The sequence below is a fragment of the Corapipo altera genome, unplaced genomic scaffold (genome assembly GCF_003945725.1).
Source record: "Corapipo altera isolate COAL_440 unplaced genomic scaffold, ASM394572v1 104, whole genome shotgun sequence".
NCBI lineage: Eukaryota > Metazoa > Chordata > Aves > Passeriformes > Pipridae > Corapipo > Corapipo altera.
In genome coordinates, this window is record NW_020884920.1 from 1,824,355 (window position 1) to 1,846,595 (window position 22,241).

Genomic DNA, 22,241 nt, shown 5'->3' on the forward strand with positions numbered 1-22,241 from the left:
AGCATCAGAAGAGAATTTAATCCATTTTACAACTAGCATCAGATAACAGTGACATTAAAAAGCAATAGGAGCCAAGCAGCAACTTCTCTTTGGGGCTAATAAGTAGAAATAAATTAACTTATTTCTTTATATTGAAAACTCCTCTCTAAGGACTAAGATCAAGGCCTGCTAAAGTTTTTGACAGCTCTGTTTGCCCATCAGCCACATCTGCACTGAGGTTAAATAGAGACTTAGATTCACAGAAACTTTTGAAAAACTCAGACTTTGGATCGAGGTTACAGATGTAGTCAGTATTTTCAGAAGTTCAACTCAAAAAAATGCTAGAAGAGCCAGTTATAATTAGGTTTTTTCTACATTTCTATATATGGTGTAAATCAGGAGGCAAGCCACTGGCACTATGGGAAATGTGCCAGCAAAAAAACAGAACGAGGGGGAAATAAAACTCTTTATTTGCATGGCACAATTCACTTTACAGGCGCACAACGCAGCCAGGGCTTTAAAGGCCATTTATAATTTCGCAGCATTATGTGGCACTAAAGCTTTTATTCTGGTATTCAGAGCCTAAAGTGACTTAGTGTTCATAAAGCAACATTTCAAACCCCACTGCTCTCACCAGAAACACCTCCATGGCCGTCACTCGCTTTTGGGTGAGTTAATACAAACCATGGCAACTGCTCTGCAGAGATTCCTCCACTGCTTCAGACACCGAATAGGTAGCTGAGATTATAAAGTGATTTTTCCTAACGAAGTGCTCACGGCCCAATTACAAACCACTCCGAGCTGCCATTGCAAAGCCAGTGACATCAACTGGAGGAGCAGCTCCGGCATCGAACATTCCCGGGGGCTGCCCCGGGTTTGTGCCGCAGCCCCTCGAACAAAGGGCAGGCGGAGCAACAGCGGCTCCGCTCAGCCCGCGCTGACACCGAGGGCTATTTTTAGCACAAGGAGATGTTGTAAGCTCACAGGGGACTGGGGGAAGGGAGGAAAGGTTTAAGGGAGAAAAAAAAAAGTAATGCTGAAGTGTTTCTCTACCTTGTCAGGTCAGAGGAGGGAGGCAGCGCAGTGCCCCGCGCCGTGGCCAGGCACAGATGCCCCAGCGCCGGCAGCCACGCTGGCGTCCAGGCACAGCATGGAAATGGTGGTGTGTTACTTCAGACACACCAAACCCAAATCAGCCAAACACCACACACCTCCTGAAAGGCAGTGGGATGCACACCCTGGTGCACCCCGTGCCACACAAGGCACTGCAGGTGACCTTGCTCTGCACCACCACGCTCCCCTATGGCACATATGGTGCCTGGACAAAGCCCATTGACCTGCTGCTGGTAACCCTCAAAATGGTTGCTTTTATCTCACAGTTTCTCCTAGTGCTCCTGTGAACTCGGTTTCCTAAGGAACCAAAGCTTATTCGTCTGTCTCTCCCTCTGGCTTCTCAGCATCTTGGATAATTTCAGCCAGATGTGGCTTGCTGTGTTGCTAAACACACCACTCTCTCTTGCTTATAAAGCAATGGGATGATTTACACACTTTAAAAATCATCCTCATCTCTGTGTTTTGCAGAACCATCCTTGTAGTGGGACACTGCCTCTTCTTCTTTGAGGAGCTGGCACCTGCCTTACACTCACCTTACACTCAACCATATCACCATCCTTCTCTGTGTTTGTACAGTGCTTAGCACAGCATCACCTTGACACCCTCAGACTTTCACCTGGGAACAGCCAGGAGAGCTGCCCTGGAGTTGGTGGAAATACAAAGAGGAACATCGGACAAGGATGTGGGCTGCACTTGGGGGAAAAAAGAACAATGAAATAATCTTCATGCTGGTCTGCATGAGAGAAGCTGAGATGGCAGCTGGCTACCATCCCGACCACACACATGAGCTGGCTCAAATCCTCCCCAGTGCTAAAAGCAGCTTTTGATTTAGCTGATAACACCTTAGCAAGAATAGAGTTTCGATTCAACTGTTTTACTCAGCATGGGTGTCTTGTGTCTTGTCAGCCAAGATGCCACAGGAAGCACCTATGGCATTTCTCCCCACTCACAAGGAGCTGGTGTCACACAACAGCTGTGTAGTATCACCTTTACCAAGTCACTCCCACAGGGCATCTCCCTACCCACAGCACAACGCTCTGACCATGGAGCAGCTCCAGTGGGAGGGAGAGGTGTCCCACATTAAGACTTGCAGACAGCATAAACCAGCACAAGCATTGATGGAGCAATGAAGATTCACCCCAGCCAAGGCAGGAATAGGGTAGGGGGAAAAAAAAGCAACAACCCACTCAGGTTCCCATTCAGGAACAACCTGCTGCCCCGACCCTGATACAGCTGCAGTGCCCTGAGCTGAGACTGTGCTCTTTCTTTAAACCTTCTCACCAGCATCCTTGGCCCTTTTGATTCAACTTTCCTTCCCTGCAAGGGAGCTGCAGCCGAGCCCAAGCAGGCTGTATTGCCAGGCAGTGATTTATGGGCACAGGTAAGCCTGTGTATGTGAAAGCCTCCTGGAGAAAACAGCCTCTCCTTGGAGCCAGCACACTCTCTACCACTACTTTATCCCCACCAGTCTGCAGCATAAAAATCTTACTGACTGCAAGATGCCCTGTTCCCTGAGCCTGTGGGCCCTCTCTGCTCTCACCCTCTCTTCTCGCAAACACCCACAGATCAGAAGACCCCGCCTGTCCCCAGCCACCCACCATCCCACCCACACAGTGTCACCTCACCTCCTCTCCCTGTGCCACCTCCACCACCAGGTTTTACAGCATGTGCTTGCAAAGCGAAGCGAGGGGATGGTTCTCATGTGGCTTCACACTCCCTTCTGCATGAGCATCTCCTTAAAGACCACGTGTGTTAGGGGCTTAGCAAAGGGCACCAGGACCCCTCAAGCTGATGCCTTATTTCCCTGCTCAGTGCTTCAGGCTCTCTGAAGTGCAGTAAAACCTGTGCCCTTTCAGGCTGCCATTAGCAGTGGTTTGCTCTCTGGGTGTGCTCAGCCCTGTAATTTGCTCCTGAGGTTGTGAAAAAACGCACTGCAGAGATGGTGTTGCTCTGACACACTCAGCTCCCCACTAGCCAGGTGAAATGGGGTAAGAGACAGCAGAGGATGAGGTCTGTCAGTTAAAATAATTGGGTTTTAGCTGCAACACTGCTCACTGTTTTGTCTGATCAGGCTCAAAATAAACTGCATTACATCACTGCAGGTCAGACTGAGCTAATAAGGGTCTCTTCCTCACACTGAGAAAGGACATTTTTGTGTCCCGTGCATTTTCCCTAGTGCTTTGCAGTCAGAGCTCCTTCCAACTGTGTGAGTGCAGGGAAAAATTAATTCAGACTGCTGCTCAAATTATGCAAGAGCCTCATGGAATGGAAAGTGCATATTAACAGATTTTACTATTTTGGGGTGTTCTTTTATGTCTTGTAATTTATTTTACCACCATATTTACAGACAAATACAAAATAACATATAAGCCAAGAAATCCTTAGGGTGCTGACAAAAGATAGTACAAGCAAATATGTACCTTCAGAGAAATACTACCCCTAGTAACTACCTGAATAAACCAGAGCTCATCTGAATAGTGACAATAACAGTGTATGCAGTAACACCATATTATCTTACTGTGCAGCCCAACAGGTCATCCCACCCAACTATGGAACTACCAGTCAAATAATCAGAGTCCTTCAACTTCCACACCAAAGGATACGGTTTAAATCTTTAGCTGGTGTAAATTTGGATTCCTCCACTGTTTTCATGGGATCTACAACAATTTATATCAGCTGAGGAGCTCCAATCTCCCATTACTAAAGAATGAAAGCAGTGGAGCCAAAGTTCAAGGAGAAAACAATTCCCTTTTGCTCTTTCTTGGCCACATCCACATTCCCATTCTCTCGTTCATGGTCTGGGATGTGTCAGAGCAGCTACACCTTGACCAGTTTATAATATCATAGTGCTCCAGCCCTGCAAATACTGTTGCCTTTTTCTTCCTCCATGTCTTCCTGGTTAAAATAAATCCCGCTGATTAAGAGAAATCAAATATACCCAAATGAACTAACTTTCAGCAGGACTTTTGGAAAGCATTGCCATAACTGCTGTCTGTCAACAGCAGGGGAAAACATTCAAACTTTTTAAAGCTGATCAAAATATTTTTAAAATTTAGCAAACCTTGCAGTTGCCTTGAGATACAGATCCAGACTTTGATGGCAATTACAGTCATCCCGTTTCTAGGAGAATTCAGCACCTGTGCCCCATTAAACTCTGTTAAAAGGGACAATTAGCTGGAGACTGACAGTAATTTCACCAGTTCATTTACCAGAAGAGATAAAGCCATCCTGAAACAAATTTATGTGGAAGTCTCAAAACTGTTATGATTCTGTGCTGTTGTGCAACAAACGTACTGCTATTGGAAAGGATGTGGCCACGGTGTTAATTGGGATTGCTGGGGTGTAAATAATGTTTTGTTTCATAAAGTCTGGCTAGGGCAAACAAATTATTTAGCTCACAGTACAGCTGAATGAAGAGCTCAAATGTATAAATGGGTGTATCTAAGAATCAATAGTGGATCACCGAAACATTTAATCACTGTTTTACTAATCTCTCTGCACTATCTGAACTCAAACTGACTCCTCACACTAAAATCAATGGTGCTGATATACTCATTAACAATGAAACCATCGGAGTTTTGAAACACTAACTGGAGGCAGAGGAGCTGAAAGCCACGAATAGCAACATGGGCTCGTGCTCCAAGGCTTCCTGGGGGAGCAAGAAACTCCCTAAAAACTCCCTTACAGGAATTTTCACTGCAATGTCCTGCCAAGGGTAAGCGGCTGTGACTACACGTACAACAGCCATCCCCAGGACAGGGCATCTGATTTAGGGACTGAACCCAGAGCCATGGATCCTCTTCCCAAGACTCAGCTCAAGAGCTGGTTCCAATGCTCAACACAGCCCACACTGGGGATTTCTGCACGTGGGAAGTGTCTTGCTTTCCCAATTTTGTTTCCCAGTTCTGATTCTGCTACCTTGCATCACTCTGTATCCCATGAGGCAGATGTTTCCCAATGCTTTGGGGGCTATACAAGGTGCCTTTTGGGGCATCCCACACTGCCTCTTATTTATACCCTTCCCCAGCAGCTGAAGTTTGCTGCATCCTCCTGCCAGGCTTCCCTGAACAACTATCTCAGCTCTGACCTGCACATCTGACACTCCCGTCCCGAGACTCATTTCTCCTAAGTCTGTCAGTTTGGCTGTGATAGCTTCTGCTTGGCATCTACAGGCTCCAGACAGTCTCTCCCCAAAGGATATTCTGAAAGACACTGAATTTCTGACTGGGGTTTCATCCGGCTGCCTGGAAAAGGATGTTTCTCAAAACTACTCAAATATAGCATTTTCTTATTTTTTATGCAATTATTGAACAAATATCAGAATGCAAAATAGCCCCCGGGATTGGAAAATGGAATTAAATCTTCCAACAAACATGAGAAAATGGATACTGACATCTCTATTAGCAACAAAATGTTTCATGCTCTGAAACCGGTAATCTAATACTGCTCCAGGGAATTCAGAACGGTGAGAAAAAATGGTCTGAGACAGCATTAGGAAGAAACAGAGATATACATACACTCCAGTGAGACACTGCTGGGTGTGGGGTGGGCAGGAGGGTGCCCTGGTGCTGGTCCCACCTCGTTGTGCTCACAGACAGTTTAGCTCAACAGTAGAAAGCAACAGCTCAGATCCTCTGCTGTTCCTGGCCATGCTGAGCCCGGCACAACCAGGAGGTCCAGCCCATGCAGGGGGCATCTTCTGAGCTGCTGGTGTGACCACTGAGCTCTACCAACCCCTGCAAGCAGCGAGGAGGGCACAGCCAGGGCGTGTGGTGTGGTGTGGCTTCTGTAAGCACCACGCTCCAGCCTGTCTTGGAGGGCTCATGGGTGTCACTGTGATTCAGACTGGCTTTGATGGCACTGGTTTGCACCAGCTGGGCAAACTGGTGGTCCAGCACCGTGAAGGACACAATGCCAAAACAGCCCCATTTCACCCAAATGATGCAAGAACTGCCCCCACACACAGGGGACATGGTGTACTGGTGTCCTTGGCAGTGCTGGGTTAACATTTGGACTCAATGATATTAAGGGTCTTTTACAACATAAATGATCCTGTGATGTTCGTTGTGCTGCTCTCCTACAGGACACAGGATTTTCCCTGAGCTCCCTTCTCAGGAACAACCCTGGAAAACAACCAACTCCCAGCATAACAGCCCAAGAGCTGAAAACAGCATCATCAACTGAGTTGCATGACAGTGTGGAAGAGGGAGCGCTGTCTGGCACAGGGTGAAGTACGGGTGGGCAGCTACACTTGGGGGCTGCTGTGGAGCAGCAGAAGGGAAAAGTTAGCACTGGAAGTTTGGTATGTATTTCCCCAACTTTGTTTTGTTGTAACACCAACCTGGTCTCCCTAAGGAGGAACCACATGGACAAAGACCCCCTTGGAGTTTACTGTCCAGAAGAATCAATGAATGACATCCCAGATGCACAGGTCATTTGTGAAGCTCCTATGCTGGATTTTAGCAACAGTGCAATTCTCAAAGACGAGATACAACCTAAAAGCCCTCAAACACAACCTACAAAATTCCCATGAGCCTGTTTCCCTTCCCCTCCTCCTCATGAGAGCACTGTTCACTGAAAATGGCTTACCCCCTTCCCTTCTATGCTGTATTTAATGGCTTTTGAACTTCAAAGAGAGGGGAGAAAACCCTGTCGCTTCACCATGCAGTTAAATATTATGCAGCCACATTACTGAAGAACACCTAGAAATATGCTGCTAAAATAAACTCCCCTTTGAACTCTTCCTATAATATCTTTCAGAATGCTCAGAACACACTGCCCTTCTTCCCATACAGCACTGAGGCACCTACTTCACTTTAACCAGGTACATGCTTTTCTTGGAGTTGAAAGGACTAATCACGTGCTTAAAATTATGCATTTGCCTCAAGTACTTGGTTGAATCTGAGCTTTTCTATGTAGAAGTTGCAAGGTAGAAATTAGAAACATTATTCCTGGGTGAACATTACACACACATGGGCAGATACATTCCAAAATTATCTAAGAAATCAAACAGTTTATTTTTATTGTTAACAGAACGTGTCCAACTCCAGGAAACTGCTTTGAGAAATGTAAAATAAAAATCTGCATAACATTCTCTATATGAATATGGATACTCCCCACACACTGTGTGTGTGCCTCATGTATACAAAATAGCAGAGCAGAAATGCTCTAAACATAAATTGAGAATATATGAGATAAGACTTTAATTGTGGTTTTCATATCAGCAAAATGCTGGAGCTACCTGCATATTATTAGTCTTGAAAAGCATCATGACAATAATATTTTAACCTTTAATCTGTAGCACGGTCTTTGCTAATAAAATTATCCCAGAGTCATCCAAGCACATAGCTGGTGTCAACTACTTATTATGCAGAGTAAATTAAATGCCACTTACATATAGCACAGAAATACCCAGCTAGTTTCAAGCACTTTCATGTGGTCCTGATGCTGGTGCAGCCACACAACAAACACAGTAGAGCCCTGGGTCTCCTCTTCAAATCCTGCCCTTCTGCAAGGAAATCATCCAACCCACTGCTCCACCAACCCACCAGCAAGGAACCCACTGGCACTTTGTCTGACCTGCTGTTGGTGAACAGCCCTTGGAAGTCAACAGAAAGACCCTGATTCATTTCCATCAGGTATTGAAATTCCCAACATTCCAAATCGAATACAGGGAATACCAGGAGGGATCTTTTGCAAAAAACCCACACTTGGTCCTCCTACTTAATGGCATACGAGCAATAATCAATATAAAGAACATATAAACAGAGACAAAGAAAATGGAAGGTGCTGGACATCAAAAATCTTATCTGTCAAAAGTGTCTTTCACTACCTGCAGAGTAAGGCTCCTGCTTCTCACTGTGAATGAATTCTTTTCGTTCATATTTGGCTCTGATCCACTGTTCCCGCAGCAGTCTGGAAAAAAGAAATACAGAGAAAAAGAAACATGGTCCAAGATACACTAAGGAAGAATCCAGAACCATTAATTCTTCAGTCAAAATACAACTGCGATTTAGAAGCAATTCTAAAAATTGCATTGTGCAGCCTGGAGTCAAGGGTTTCTTCTGCTTACAGTTGGACAATAACTATTCATGTAATTGTATATCCAATTTTATTGGAAACTTATTTAATAAAATGTACAGATGTAGCAGAATAGCCCACTCCCATCCACCCAATCATACTGTAAAAAAAACTCCCTCAGCATATGAACTATTTTAAACCTAATTTCCTCAGACCACAACAGGATCAGTAAACGAAAAAACCCAAAAAACTACAGACAAAAGAGGGATTATTGCCCTGAAACCATCAATATAGAAGCAGAAATTGGGGATGCTTGGTGTGATGGATGTATGTGATGGCCTTTTGGCAGTTAAAGATGCAGAGAGAACATCTCCTTGTCATGCATGGACAGCTATTCCAAGAAATTGTGATGTGTCAGGTTAAAATCACACTTGTAATGACCAGGGGATGCCCAGCCCAGGGATGGGTGACACCCATTGACTTGGTGAATATGGAGCTTGCTGCAGGGTGTCACACACTTCCCAAACCAGGAACAACACAGAACAGTCATATCCCAGGTCCTGGCCAACCTCTTGGAAGGAACTGGGGGGTGTGAAAAGTGAAAAAGCCTCAAAAAGATCAGGAGAAACTGTATGGGTAAAGATGTAAAGGCTGAAACACAGGATCCAAACACTGGAAGTTGGTGAGAACCCACCTGGCCAAGCTCTTCCAAACTCATAGCCTATACTGATAAGTTTAAGAAAGCAATCCATAGCAGGAGACATGATGATTAAAAAGTCCTTTATTTTTAATGTTGAAATGATATCAATGATTATACACCAAGACCTTAACTTCCAAAAACTTAAAAATACTCCAAAGATTATAAATACATTTTATGCTATTTTATTTTAGTATGAGTGCTGGAACAAATTAATTAGTTTTGATCTAGAATATGCTAGAAACTCCTTCAAGAACTAAGTGCAGTTAAAAATGGTTTAATTGCCCTAGAACCCTAAATAGCCCAAGCAGGCAGAAATCACACACAGAAATAAAGGCATGTGTTAGCCCAGCTTCACAGCAGACATTTCAGAGCAGCCTACACCAAAGACAGTAAATGACCCCCCATCATTGAGTGTGTTCTATAAAACCATTGCATTTCAACACATCAACTTCTCTGCCAATAAAAACTGTTCATATGTTTAATCACCTTTTCTTTTTTGCTGATGCAAACTCAGTGGTGTCTTTTCAGCAGACACATCCCAGAAATGCTCAAAGAAGATAAACATACCAACACTGCTTACGAAAATTCACCTGCAGGTACAGCAACTGCATTCAACAAATCTTCAAGGTACTATCCAGTGAGAACTGTGGCTGTGATTGGTTTCTTGGCAATAAAGGAGGAAATAATTACATAGACTTTGCTCCACCCACTGTGTCATCTCCTTGGTTGGGGTACCAGCCGTCTCCCCCAAGGCTCAAGGAGCACCATCACTTCCCTGCACCCAAACCCCAACTGTGAGCTTCTGCTCTAGTAGAAATAATGCACCAACTCTGCCTTTCCCCTTTCTGTTTCTGTTTTCATTACTGCTCTTTAGTTGTTACACACACATCTGCAAGTTTGACTGTGACCTCTGAAGATGAACACCCATCTCCTTTCTGTTGCCACCCTGTGCTGTGCTCTGGTTTGAGTACAAGCCATTTTCAGTTCATCTCAGGAGGTGCAGGTAAGCTTTGTAGAATCCTAAAATGGTTTGTTTTGGGAGGGACCTTAAAGGTCGTCTACCTCCAACCCCCCTGCCATGGGGTTGCTCAAACGTCATCCAGCATCCAAAGGGGCTGTTCTAGGTCAAGCAGGATGCCCTTTCTGGATCTGATATCCACAATATGGCAGCTTGCTATCATAGGTGGCTGATGACCCAAAAGTTGGCACCAAAATTCCTGTTTCCATACAATTGCAACTCATCAGCAAAGCTACCAAAATTTAATCATAAAATCAACACAAATACTTAAATTTGCTACTCTTCTTGCAATTTTTCCAGCCCAGCTGCTGTGGACAGCTTGTTATCACCGAATCCAAACTTGGACCTTTTCAACAGGATGATTAGGGATTGAGCTAGGGGGATGAAAATTCACACCACCCTCGGCTCCCGCTGACGTCAGTGGATTCAGCAGGAGCTGCAGCTGCTCCGAGTCTCTGAGAGTCAGCCTTCCAGCACGGATGTTTAAATACAGTATAAATTAAGATTCATCTGCGGCAGTGGGAAAACACTCCTGCTGTAGGATGCAGATCCTACAACAGACACACCCTGCTGGGCTCACGCCCTGGGGAACGCTGCTCTGCAGGGACTGACTTCCCACCGCGCTGCCAACAGCGGTGGTTCAACATCTCCAGAGCTTTTGTGCAAGACTGGGCAGCCCTCCGGGGCGTTCTGAGAAGCTGCGAAATGCTCTTGATAACCTCTCCCAGCGTCTGGCCCTGAACACAAGTGGCCCCAATGGCAACTCCCCCCAGCACACGGGGCTCCAGCCGTGCCGCTTTCCCAGGGCGCAGAAAGTGCTTTCTGACAGTTCACACACCCTTCCCCTTTCCTTATCGGCACAAACCCAAGCTCTTTAGCAATAATTTCCCAAAACCCAAGAAACACCAAGAGCAGCCCACAGTTAGGACAACTCAGTGCAGGGCCAGTAGCTGCAGCTTCTGCTCCAGTGGTTATTTATAGAAAGCAGAACAACTCCAGCAAAAGAAACCAAAACAAAACCCCAACTAGGACAGTGAGGAGTCCACCAGCTCCCTTCACTGCAACAGAGAAGCTGAGCAGGGCCTTGACCACGCTCACTCTCATGGACTAGATGCAATGCTGCCATAAAAAGTTGCTTATGATCCTGGGGTTAAACCCCAGCTTCACTAGCAGAGCTTTGATGAATCCAAACAGAAGCAGGAATCTGTCCTGGTATCTACAGGATTTGAGAGCAATTGGAAGGCAGGGACCATCCAGAAGACCCTCAAACAATACAAGGATTATATGAAAATAGTCACTGTTTCAGAGGACTGCAGACCTGATCTTAATTTCATTTTAAGTATGCCTTCGGGGGCTTTTTAAAATATCTGTTGCTATGTTTTAGTTGAAATGCACTTTTCCAGATGTGAATATGTGTGTAAATAACCCAGGGCAGACATCACATGCTGAACACAGGACCCTCCATCCAAATCCACCTTTGATTCCAAAAGGAGTTCTGTGAACTGAAAGGACTGTAGTAACAGCCTCCCAGTATTTTACTGCATTTCTGGTGATGGGATAATGTAGCAAATAAGCAAATATGCCATTTGTGTTTGTCACATCATTCCTAAACTGCAGAGATGCGCAGCTCTTGGGATTGACTCCAAAAGATTTAACAGCCCACCTAAAGTCTGTCAGGCTGCTGGTTACAGGGAACATGTCATTTTTTGGCAATTAGAACAGAAAAGTCCTGCTAATCATCAAGATAAAAAACTGGGAGCAAAGAAAACAAACCCCCAACAACAACACAAAACACTAAGGAAATCCACATTTCCAACAGAATAAGGGAAAATTTGCTCCCCCAGGTGGAATAGGATTGGGCTTTACTGAGGAGGCAGTAGGTCCAGAGGCCAACAAAGCACTGCCAACACCAAGAGCTCCAAATCTCACTGTAGGTACTTGTTTGCTTGCCTGACCACCCACATGAAAACAAGGGCTCTCTGCCCAGGGACCAGCAAGGAAGGTTCCAGAAGAAGCCACTGGAGCAGCTTCATCTTGCTCCCACCTACTCAAAGCCTTTCACTCACAGCAAAAAGCACCACAGGAAAAGCTGCTCAGGCAGTTAATTATCACACTGTGGCTGCGTGGCTTCAGTGTGCTCTGTGGAGGAGCGCTGGGCAGCCAAATTCTGAGTCTCCAATTTATTATTTCCCAAGACTCTCAGCTGGCCTGGCTGATGCAGTACAGAACACACACCACACAGACAGCATAGCTGCTGTGGCTTTTTGGAGACTTATGACAGACTAGAAACCTCAGCCAGAGGTGAAAGTGACCCAAAAGACATCAAACACCATACACCACCTCTTTCTAATTGCATCCTTGTGAGGCACCATCAAGTCCAAGAAAGACGAAAGAAATTAATGTCATCCAGGAACGCCATTTCCAAAAGCCAAATTTGTAGCTTCTGGAATTTGTCAGAGGTTTCTCCAGCAAAAAACAATCTGTTTTTCACAGGCAGCTTGGTGGATGCAGCCATGCCAATTTTCTGTCAAACAACTGCTTTAATGAAATTTTAAGCCCGAGTCCAAATTTTTTGCTCAGACTGCAAGGAAAGCCACGGCAGCACAGACTAAAAGCCTGTCTAGCTTCACACTCTTTTTCTATCTAGTAAGTCCTTGTTGTGAGAACTTGCTTTTAAATGGCTTTGTGAGGCATGAGGCAGCTGGGGCACTTCTTCCAGGTGCTCTGTGCATCACCTCAGCTGGCAGAGCCCCGGGGAGTGATGTGCCATCCCCCAACCAAGACCAAAAGCAAGCTTCCAGAGGAGAGCAGAAAAGACAGGGGTTTTGGCTAACAAGGTATAAAACCCTTGCATGATGGATTTGGAGAAGTTAAAGCTGAATTTGAGTATGCAAAATCACAACATCCTCAATTAAAATGCTAACTGGTTCCTTTTCTGTTTGGTTGTTTTACATGCACGGTCCAGTTCACCCCAATGCTACTTTTCAGAACAGTTAAACACCAATTAAAAACATGTAGGAAACAGCCTGTGTCGGTACTACCTTAACCTTGTAGCAATTTCCTCTGGAAATTAAAGGAATCTATATGATTTAACAGGCTTAAGAGCTAACAGCAAAGAGAAAATGAACAACAGGGAAAGAAAACCCTGTGGCTGGTCAGGACTGAAGGAGTGGGCAGCTCTGAGCACTCAGCTGACTGCAGGGCAATGCTCAGACAAAGAATTCTAGAGGCTGAGTGTCCAGTTTGAGCCACCACAGGAAGTTCTACCACTTTGGAACTGATTACCAGCCATTTGGACAGGCCACACAGCAGCACCTCTAACTTTACACCCAAGAAATCAGGTACTTTTGAAAGCCGTGGATGTAAAATCTGAAGACCCTCATTAATAAGTAGGAGCCTGAGCAAAACTCAATTTTACCGCTCTGGACATTAGGCAATGAGGTTTATCATGTATAAAGGACTAAGAAAAGGAGGTGACAGAGGAAGAGGAAATCTGGTTTGCATCCCTGACTATCCTTATGCCCCAATCATGGGAGAGGAGGGAGCCACACTGACCTTCAGACACCAGGCTGAGGTGGTGGGCTTGGTTGCTCCTCTACCAAATGAACAAAACTTCAAATGATACAGAAAAAAAATCCAAAGATTTACCAGGCAATTTTCTCCCTGCACACTTTAATCAATACAATAAGGCACTTCAGCTAATAACTGTTGTTCGTTAGATGACTACACGGGTGACTCTTCAAGATGTGATCCTCACCAGGATGTGTCCTCTCACCGATGTCTCATCTCGTTCCAGATAAGACACCACTCAGTACAACTCATGCCATTGCAGTCTGCCCCATTTTTCCTACCAAGGTGCTCAAATGTGCTGGCAGTCAGTACACTGAAGTGTTCTGCATGAGGAGCGGATGTAGCTCCCACTTACCTAAGCACAGAGAGAGGAGCAAAGCAGAACAGTGCACTGCAGCTCATACCCAGTTCTGCAGGATGATGATCTGCATTCCCAAATCAAGCAAAAAGGCAACAGAAAATAACAGTAAATATTAGGCAGGGACATGGATGTACTTCCAGTCCTGCAAAAGCCCAATAAGAGATCATCTCCACTTCCTTCTATGAGTTTTCAACCAGCAAAAAACTGAACAAAGCTTTTTTCCTTTGCTTTTGCTCAAGAGTGATGCTGTTACTCACTGGTGACTCAAAACTTGACCATGTGTTTGCAATGTGTCTGCCCCAGGAAAGGCTGTTTTACAGCTCTTGGTCTGCTGCTGCGGTGTACAAAGCTGGGCCATGACCACTGATGACCATCCAAAGAGGGTTCTTGTGGTTTAAGTTCCTCACTCAAGGCTCTTGAGGCCAACACTTCTGTGGTGTAGGAACACTCCAGAGTTTGGGACTCGTTTCACCCTCAGGAACTCCCCAGTGGTACAGAAGCTGTCTCTGTTCATTGCTCCTGAGGCACAGGTTGAGGTGCTAGCAATCAGAAGGTGAGAGTAAAGGACAGAAGGGGATTTTTTTTTTTTTGCCTGGTAAATTTTCCCTGGGCAATTCCAGAGCACCTTGCAATTTCTCTAACCTTTGCCACATGTCATACAGGACCAGGAAGCCACAATGGGGTTTCTGAAGGATACAGATGCCAATTGCAGCAGGCAAACACCACGGACTTCTCAAGGAGTCAAACACAATATCGTAGGGTAGAAGAAAAAAGGACAAGCTGGTGCTGCAGCACTTCTTCCCTCTTGCTCTGAACTTCACAATTCTTCATGTGACCAAAGCAGAGGAATTCCAGAAGGAACATTATAAAATTAAGAAGCTTCCAACGAACCAACAGCCTGTCCTTGTTATGGCTCGTACGTCAGCATCCTGCTGTGCTGAGGGCAGCTCCCAGAGCCTGCCCAGCCACTGCAGCTGCCCAGCAGCACATGCTGTTGTGGGAATTAGAAGCATCAAAACCTCTTGATGCTGCAGAACGTGGGTTGGGACACGAGGGCTCGGTGCCAGCACTGGATGGAGGTGTCATCCATGGCGATGCCACCCCGGGCTGGGAGCTGGGAACAGCTCATGCTATTGCAGTGACTGGACTGCAGCGAGGCGGGGAAACAGCTAAATATATATTCCTGTAAAAAGCAGCACTCCCCTGCACTTGTTTAGCATGCATCTGTGCAAAGGCACAGAGAGCCTCTAACTAGGGAAAGAAAAATACAGCCTGGTACACCATCCTTGAGACACCCCCAACGTGTAACATGCCCACAGCTGCTGATACTGCAGCAGTGTCAGGAGATCTGCTACTGGGAGACATCACATCCATCCCAGTGCACCCTGCTGCTATGGCAGAGACCCAGCAGTGCTGGTCTGGAGAACACCTTCATGAGCAGAGTTCCAGGTTGAGTTTAGAAATCAGGCTATGCAAGGCTGGTAATTGTCCCAGTGCAGAAGAGGCATAAGTTGAGACCAGAAAAGGGCCAAAAATCAGTCTTCCAGCTGCTTGCAGCAAGACTGGCCTTTCCTCATCCTGCCCAAGAAACAACAACAACAAAAATCCTTTAATTCTCCTGCTCCTGTTTCTCACAGGTTACCAGCCCAGCAGTGTGTCGCTCCATCGGGCATCAGGAAGGGCTGTGCATGGATCAGCCACCCCAGCAGGGTCCCTGTGTGATCCCAGACAGCTCTGGCAGGGCTGTGGCTGGAGCTCAGCCACTGCTTGGCAAAGCTCCCCAGAGTGCAACCGCACCGCAGGATGGAGGGAGGAAAATATCACAGCGGCAAAGGCTGAGCTGCATCATCCAAGGGAGCCAAACCAACTGAGCACAGAACCAGCCACAGACACTGCTGCCAGCCCGACAGCACAAGGAATGAAAATGCTTATGGTCTCCAAGCTGCCTGAGTGCAGGACCAGCTTTCTCTGTCTCTCAGCCTGACCTGTGCGAGGAGAGCAGGGTGTGATTTGCACCCAGATCTCAGGATGCCCCAAGCTGGAGAGGGAACTGCCCCACTTCCAGCCAGGCTCCTCCAGCACAAGCTCTGCAAACCCTCAGGCAGGGATGCGGCACGGAAAAGAACCAGGACTCTGCTCCTGAACAACCTGAATATCACACAGACAGCATCTAATTGAACTTAACTGAAACTTAGGAGTAAACAAATAAAATCCCCTAGAATTGTGGTTCTCCTACTAATGACAAAGAGGTGGGAAAAAATCTTGCTTCTCCAACCCTAATATCACAAGCACATACAAGTCTCAAAATGGCACAGCTCAACTGCTGGGATTCTGGAGCTCAGAACATTGCAGAAATGGATGAGTTTTTTATTGCCAGGCCAGGCAGCACCACTCACATAAAGATACAAAACCACCTTGGTACTCGGCAGGACCCTGAAAACCAATTTTAGTTCATCTTCTTGTGCCCTGGGTGGTACAGCATGTTCTAGCTGCTCAGCTTCTTGGTCTACAAAGTCCACCCCAGCTGACTAGGGAGGTTTACTCTACACTGAATGGGAGACAATAAGTTTTACCTGCCTTCACAGGGTTTATTTGTCATTTAGTTAAAAAAAAAAAGAAAAGAAAATCCACCCCCTTGGCATAAAACCCCAGCATTTTTGCATTACAGGTAACCCAGCATCTCACACAGCAGATCAGCAAGGTCTGTTTTGATTCAGGAGGGGGATTTGAAAAAAGCAGAGGAAATCAATGGGTAGAAATTGGCATTTTTGTAGAAACTTGGAAGAGCCTGGGGAACAGACAAACGACTGACTTCCCTGCATCATCTCAGCTGTACTTATTAAATAAGATCCCACACGTAGTATAAACTCTACCATATGTGCGCAGAAGAAAAAAACATTTTCAGGGCCTTTTATAAATGAAAACTCCTTTGTGGCTAAAAAAAAAGAAAAAGGTATTATGCTAAAACCAAAGTATTACAGAGGCCGCAGCTGCACAAACAAATAAATGCTGTTTACCAGCAGAGGTATTTACTTACTGACAGTCAAGAAACGTTGGCTTATAATAAAACGGTGGCATTTTAGATTCATATTTTGCTTTTGCTACATTGTTTCCATTCGAGGCCATAAACTGTTAAAAGAGAAAAGACAGCAATAATTATAAAATGTTAAGAGCATTTTCCTTTATCCTCTTTTGCTTTTACAGAGTAATAAAATGATTGGGATGGGGCATCTGTTCACTTTGAGAGAGTTCCCCAGGACTGTGCACAGAAGGGATGCTGTAAAGACTGTTCCTGCAAATCAGGGCTCAGAAGTTAATATTGACCATTATTGCCAGGGATCCTACAGTTTAATATGATGCTGAGGACAGATCCTTGTCAAAGTCACACCTACATGATCCCAAGCAGTCCCCACAGGAGCAGAAGGCAGCATGCAGTGGCATTTCCTCACTGGCATTGGAATGAGATGGCTCTGACAACACATCCTTTGCTTGAGATCACATCACTTGTGCCAAAAGGATAATTTTATTCTTGCAAAGTCATGTCAGCAACCTCAGAAAGGAGTTTAAAGTGATAAATAAATAAATAAATAAATATTCTATCTGCATTGACAGACCTCCTTTCCAATGAATAAATAAATATATTTCTATCTGCCCTGACAGCCCTCTTCTTCTTCTGATCCTGTATACAAATGGATAGTTGACAACTCTGCAAAGAGTTCTTATTTTCTTATTCATATATTTTGTTTAATGAAAGTCACTTTACAAGTGTAAAAACCCCATTCTTTTCCAGGCAGTCATGCTAAATACATTTTGTTTTGTGTCAAATGCCAAGCATACAAACATAACAAGCAGCTAAGCTTTTTTTCATTATTGTCGTGGTTTTGAGTTTCTCACATTTACATATTCAATCTATTCCCCCCAAAAAATCAGGGAATTAAAAACCCCTGCAACATTAAGGCCTACTTTTATCAGAAAAGACATGACTCCATGAGCTGCAGCTTTCAGAAAAACCTCAACTCTACACATAGAAGATAGAGATCACTGACTGGTAGTGTTCTTCGTGCTTTTAAAGACACCAACAGTCAAAGCAGAAAGGTTTCCTGGGTAGGCCTGCCCTTAACAGCATCACACAAACCTAGGCAGGTGTGTGGCATAGATAGAGAGAATTTATGCTGTGAGGGTTTGGTTTTTCCAGATGTGAGTTTAAGAGTCTTCAATACTAAGGGGAACAAAGCCAGAAATAGCTGAGCTGGGCAGGGGTGGTAGACTAGAGGTCTAGTCTAGGCTAGAGATAATGTAAGAAACAGAAGACAATTAATTAAAAACTAGTAATCTCTACATACTCTGTTTCACTGATGTTTTTATATGGGTGGGGGAAACCCTCACAAACTCTTTGCAAAATGTCCATTCTATCTCAATCAGCATCACGGACCTCATTCCCACATTCGGGAATTATCTAGAAGTGTTTTCTGAAATCACATTTGCTGTGGCATCTTCAGAAAGGACTCTAAAGGGAAGAACCCAAACTCACTGGTACTGCCAGCCTCGGGTGCACATACCTCCACTTGAGCATCATCCCAGTCATCCAAGCGGACTGACTTCACTTTGCTGACCTGGGGAATATTGCGATGGATTCCTGAACAATTCAGGCAGATGAAGATCCCTAGGCTGTGGGATGCCCAGTCTGGGTCTGAAAGCAAGAAGGAAAGAGAGAATTGCACTTGACTGATCTTTTGGATTCAGGGCAGAACAGGGCATGGCAGGGGAGTTCAGGAGTCACCAGGTCCAAGTTCCCTGATTCTAAAGGCATCAAATAAATACACAAGCAAAATAGGATATGTGCTTGTTTATATGAATAGTAATACAAACTAAACTAACAACTAACAGATTTGCAATCTCCAGTGCAGCTGTTATTCACAAATCCCCAATATACAGACAACTACATGTGCCCAAGACCTCCCAAACTCACTCCATGCTCACACGAAGAGAAGAGGGGAATATCCATCTTTCATCAGCAAATCCCACCCAAAAACTGCATGGAACAGAAACTTAAACCCCAGAAAATTAAAACAAACAGCTCAGGGAAACCACTATGTTGCTCCCTTGCCTTATTTTTATTTATTTATTATCATTTATTTATTATATGTGCTCCACAGAGAGACTTTCCTCCCACAGCTGCAGCTCCCAGCAGCTCAGCCCATCAGCCAGGAGGTTTCCAGCCTTTTCCTTAATGCAAAAATGCTGCCAGTGGCAGCTCTGTACTTTCTCTGAGCAAAACCACACGATGTTTACAGCCCCGAGCTGACATCTCACACAAAGCACTTTAAACATGAGTCCCCTCCAAATTCCTCCTTGGGAGAGGCACCGCCTGAAGCGGGAAGACAGACAGGAACCGGAGCAGGGCAGGGGCCAGGGGCAGGACACATCCACCAGTGTCCCTGGCACTGCCTCGCCAATAAAGCCAATACAGGGATCTTTGTTTGAACTCCCACTGGCAAATGTCAGCGCCTGCGAGTCCAGCTGCGCCCCAGCAGAAAGAGCTTCATTGCAAGTCACCGAGTCAGCCACTAAATCCTCCCGACGGACGTCCCCTGGCGCCGTCCTTCCCAAACCTGCAGGGGTGGGAGTCCCTCGACCGCCCCATCACATCGAGTTGAGGAGGGGTAAGGGCAGGTCTTCCCTTCTCACAAATCCTCATCGTCTGTTTATTCCCCGCAGTGATTACACTAAACACTCGCTCCTCACAGAGCAGCAATTATTTATAAAAGGCAGGGGAATGCGTTCTCTCCTCCCCATACATATTTAATGCCCAGGCTGTGTCGGTGCAGGGAGCAGGCTGGCATGGGGCAGCACAGCTCCTCTGACGAGGTACCAAGGGCTGCCACCAGCCCTGCCCACAGGGACGGCCACCAGCCTCCCCCAGCACACCCTGGGGAAGACCAATTCTGTTCTCCAGAGGTGGCTCTGCTCAGATATAAACCCCAGAGCTAAACGAGCAGCCTCATCAGTCGTGGCTGAGTGCCCACCCAGGAGAGGGGAGCAAATTCCCAAGCTGTTACAAGTCCCTTCAGTCGCAGCTCCCTGGGCTCCCAGGGCTGGCACCAGCAGACTACAAATAAAGGTGTCTTTTTTCTGTTTCACATGGTGTCCTATCCTCATGCCAGGCCCCAATGACTGCAGCTCAGGCCTGGCAAATATTAAACCAGTCAGGTGGATCTAAGGGCACCTCAGCAGCAGTCAGGTGCTGCCCACATCCAGCCATGCCAGTGAGAACAAAGGGTGCTCTGCCCCACCAGCCCCAATCCCCACATCCTCACCCTGCTCCTCCCTCAAGCACTGGGTGACTCGGCCCATCCCAGGTTGGGCACCCTCACTTATTCTGACCACAGAGGTTGTGGCCAGTTACTGGGTTGTAGGCAGGCAACAAGAACAAAGAGTTTTGAACACTCATGCATGTTTCTGTTTCTGTGCTCTAATTCCTCATGTTGCCCTTTCCATCTCCAAACACATGGCTCTAATCAAAGTCTGGGACTTGCCAAAAGTCCTCTCACAAACAGTCCAAGGTACAGCACTGCTGCCTCGTGGCAGCCCAGGGGACCAAATGATGCAAGTTGGGCAAGGTGAAAGCACCAGGATCTCTTGTTTAAACATCCGTCGCTGACTTCCACACACAGGATCAGGTACAAGGAATGGTGAAAGTGTCCAGAGGGTGAAGCAGCCACAGAGCAGCGATGACAAAGCCATTGCATCAAAGTCTGGAGCTGGGAGCTAAATGGTCAGCAACTCTCTGTGCTCAGCACAGCTGCTCCAGGATAACTGTGCTCCAAACCTTCCCAATGAAACGAAATCCGATCAAAGCACTGCCCGACCCAGGCAAACGGGTGTCAAAGTATGTACTGGCCAATAAAACAGGTTTTACTGGGAGTCCCAATGCCTGTTTTATGTTAACAGATTTATCTTAGGCATGCAGGTGGATTTCTTCACGTCATCTGCAACTTCCTGGACTCAGGCTTCCAAAGTCCTCTCAAAGAGGTAACCCCTCCGCTGCCTGCACTGCTGTGTATGACAGGACCAGGAGATATCACACCTTCCTTCAACCAGACATAAGGACACATTTGGGTAGAGAAAGATCTTGGAGGAGACTCCAGCTCAAGTGGACACCAAGACAGCTCATACCCAAGCTGTGTCTTCTTGACATGAGTAAACAGCACCTCAAGCAACAGGTTAGAAGCACAATATGGCTTTAAAGCAATCTCCTCACATCAACACTGTCTTCTTCAGATGAGACTCTTAAACATGCTCCCCCCAGCTCTACACCATGTCAAGCCTTGTCTAATTAAGAAAACAAAAGCTGGATTATATTACAGATATAATATATTATTATAATATATACAGATATAATCCTCAGATCAGGAACACAGTGGATAACACCAGTGATCTCTGACCTTGGCATCATCACAGACTCCCACCTTTCAAATGACTGCACCATTGCTTTGAGATAAGACATCAAACATGCAAATGAATTTTCACAAGTGTCTTCACATGAAACAAGCAAATTTTGGGGTAGCACCATCAGTTTAGTGAACTGGTGACCCCAGGCTGCACAGCTGGCAAGCTGAGCTCTCCACAGCTGGGTGAAGTCCACCTTGCTGTTAGACACTTCAACAGCTGGAACACATTCTCCATGCTGGACGTTACTGAGAGTTCAGTAATTTTATTTAAGATATTCTGTCTGGGCATGGAGAAAAAAGGTGGACCAAAATGGCAATATGTTATAATCTGGAACATTTGGGCATTGCTTAAAAAAGATGATTTTTTTCCTAAGCCTCCAGAGTTTTGAGCAAACAGCAATGAAGCCTAATGAAAACTCTCCAACATGCCTAAGTTCCACACAAATTACTTTATTCCATTATTTCAAGCCAAAAGTAATAAAGATGAACAGGAGCAAGGGGAATATTAAACCAAATACACTGTTTTAAGTGCAGAAAGTCTCTTATCCTGAAGAACCGATTCCAGCTCTTAAAGGCTTTCACTACCCAATGTCCTAGAGATTCCTGGTCACTTATAAACAGATTATAATGACTTTCAAAATAAAGACTTGAGTCAACTTCCTTTTAAAAATTAAACAAACAAGTAAAGCTAAACTAAACTCAGAAGAAGGGCATTGGGCTGGTATTTTCCCATCTCATTCACCTGAAAGGGAAGCCACAGCCAGAGATTAGAGAAGCATCTGAAAAAAAATTAAAACCCTTGGGCAACACAGTTAAATTCAAAAATTAACTTCCCCACCCAGCCCTTTTGCCTCCATAAGCCCCAGGAAAACGCAGCACAGAGAACAGTGAACTCTGCAGCTTGAACTCAGTGTTACTGAACAAAAGAAAGAAAGGGCAAAAAAAGGCTGGACCCAGAGAAATATTAAGGAAGAAAAACCAACAGAAGACACAGGACAATTCACACAAACCAAAAAGACTGGAAGTGCA

The 22,241-nt window shown here is 45.5% G+C and overlaps 1 protein-coding gene across 1 annotated transcript in view; it reads right to left on the bottom strand.

Annotated features, from left to right (window-relative positions):
- The window catches only part of ADAP1 (ArfGAP with dual PH domains 1), a 51,343-nt gene that overhangs the window by 23,344 nt on the left and 5,758 nt on the right, over positions 1-22,241 (bottom strand). The window contains exons 2-4 of the mRNA XM_027656554.1: positions 18,321-18,451; positions 16,799-16,890; positions 7,925-8,007 (exon numbers count right to left, since the gene is read on the bottom strand). Of these exons, the coding sequence (XP_027512355.1) occupies positions 7,925-8,007; positions 16,799-16,890; positions 18,321-18,451 (306 nt within the window). The remainder of the gene's footprint in view (positions 1-7,924; positions 8,008-16,798; positions 16,891-18,320; positions 18,452-22,241) is intronic.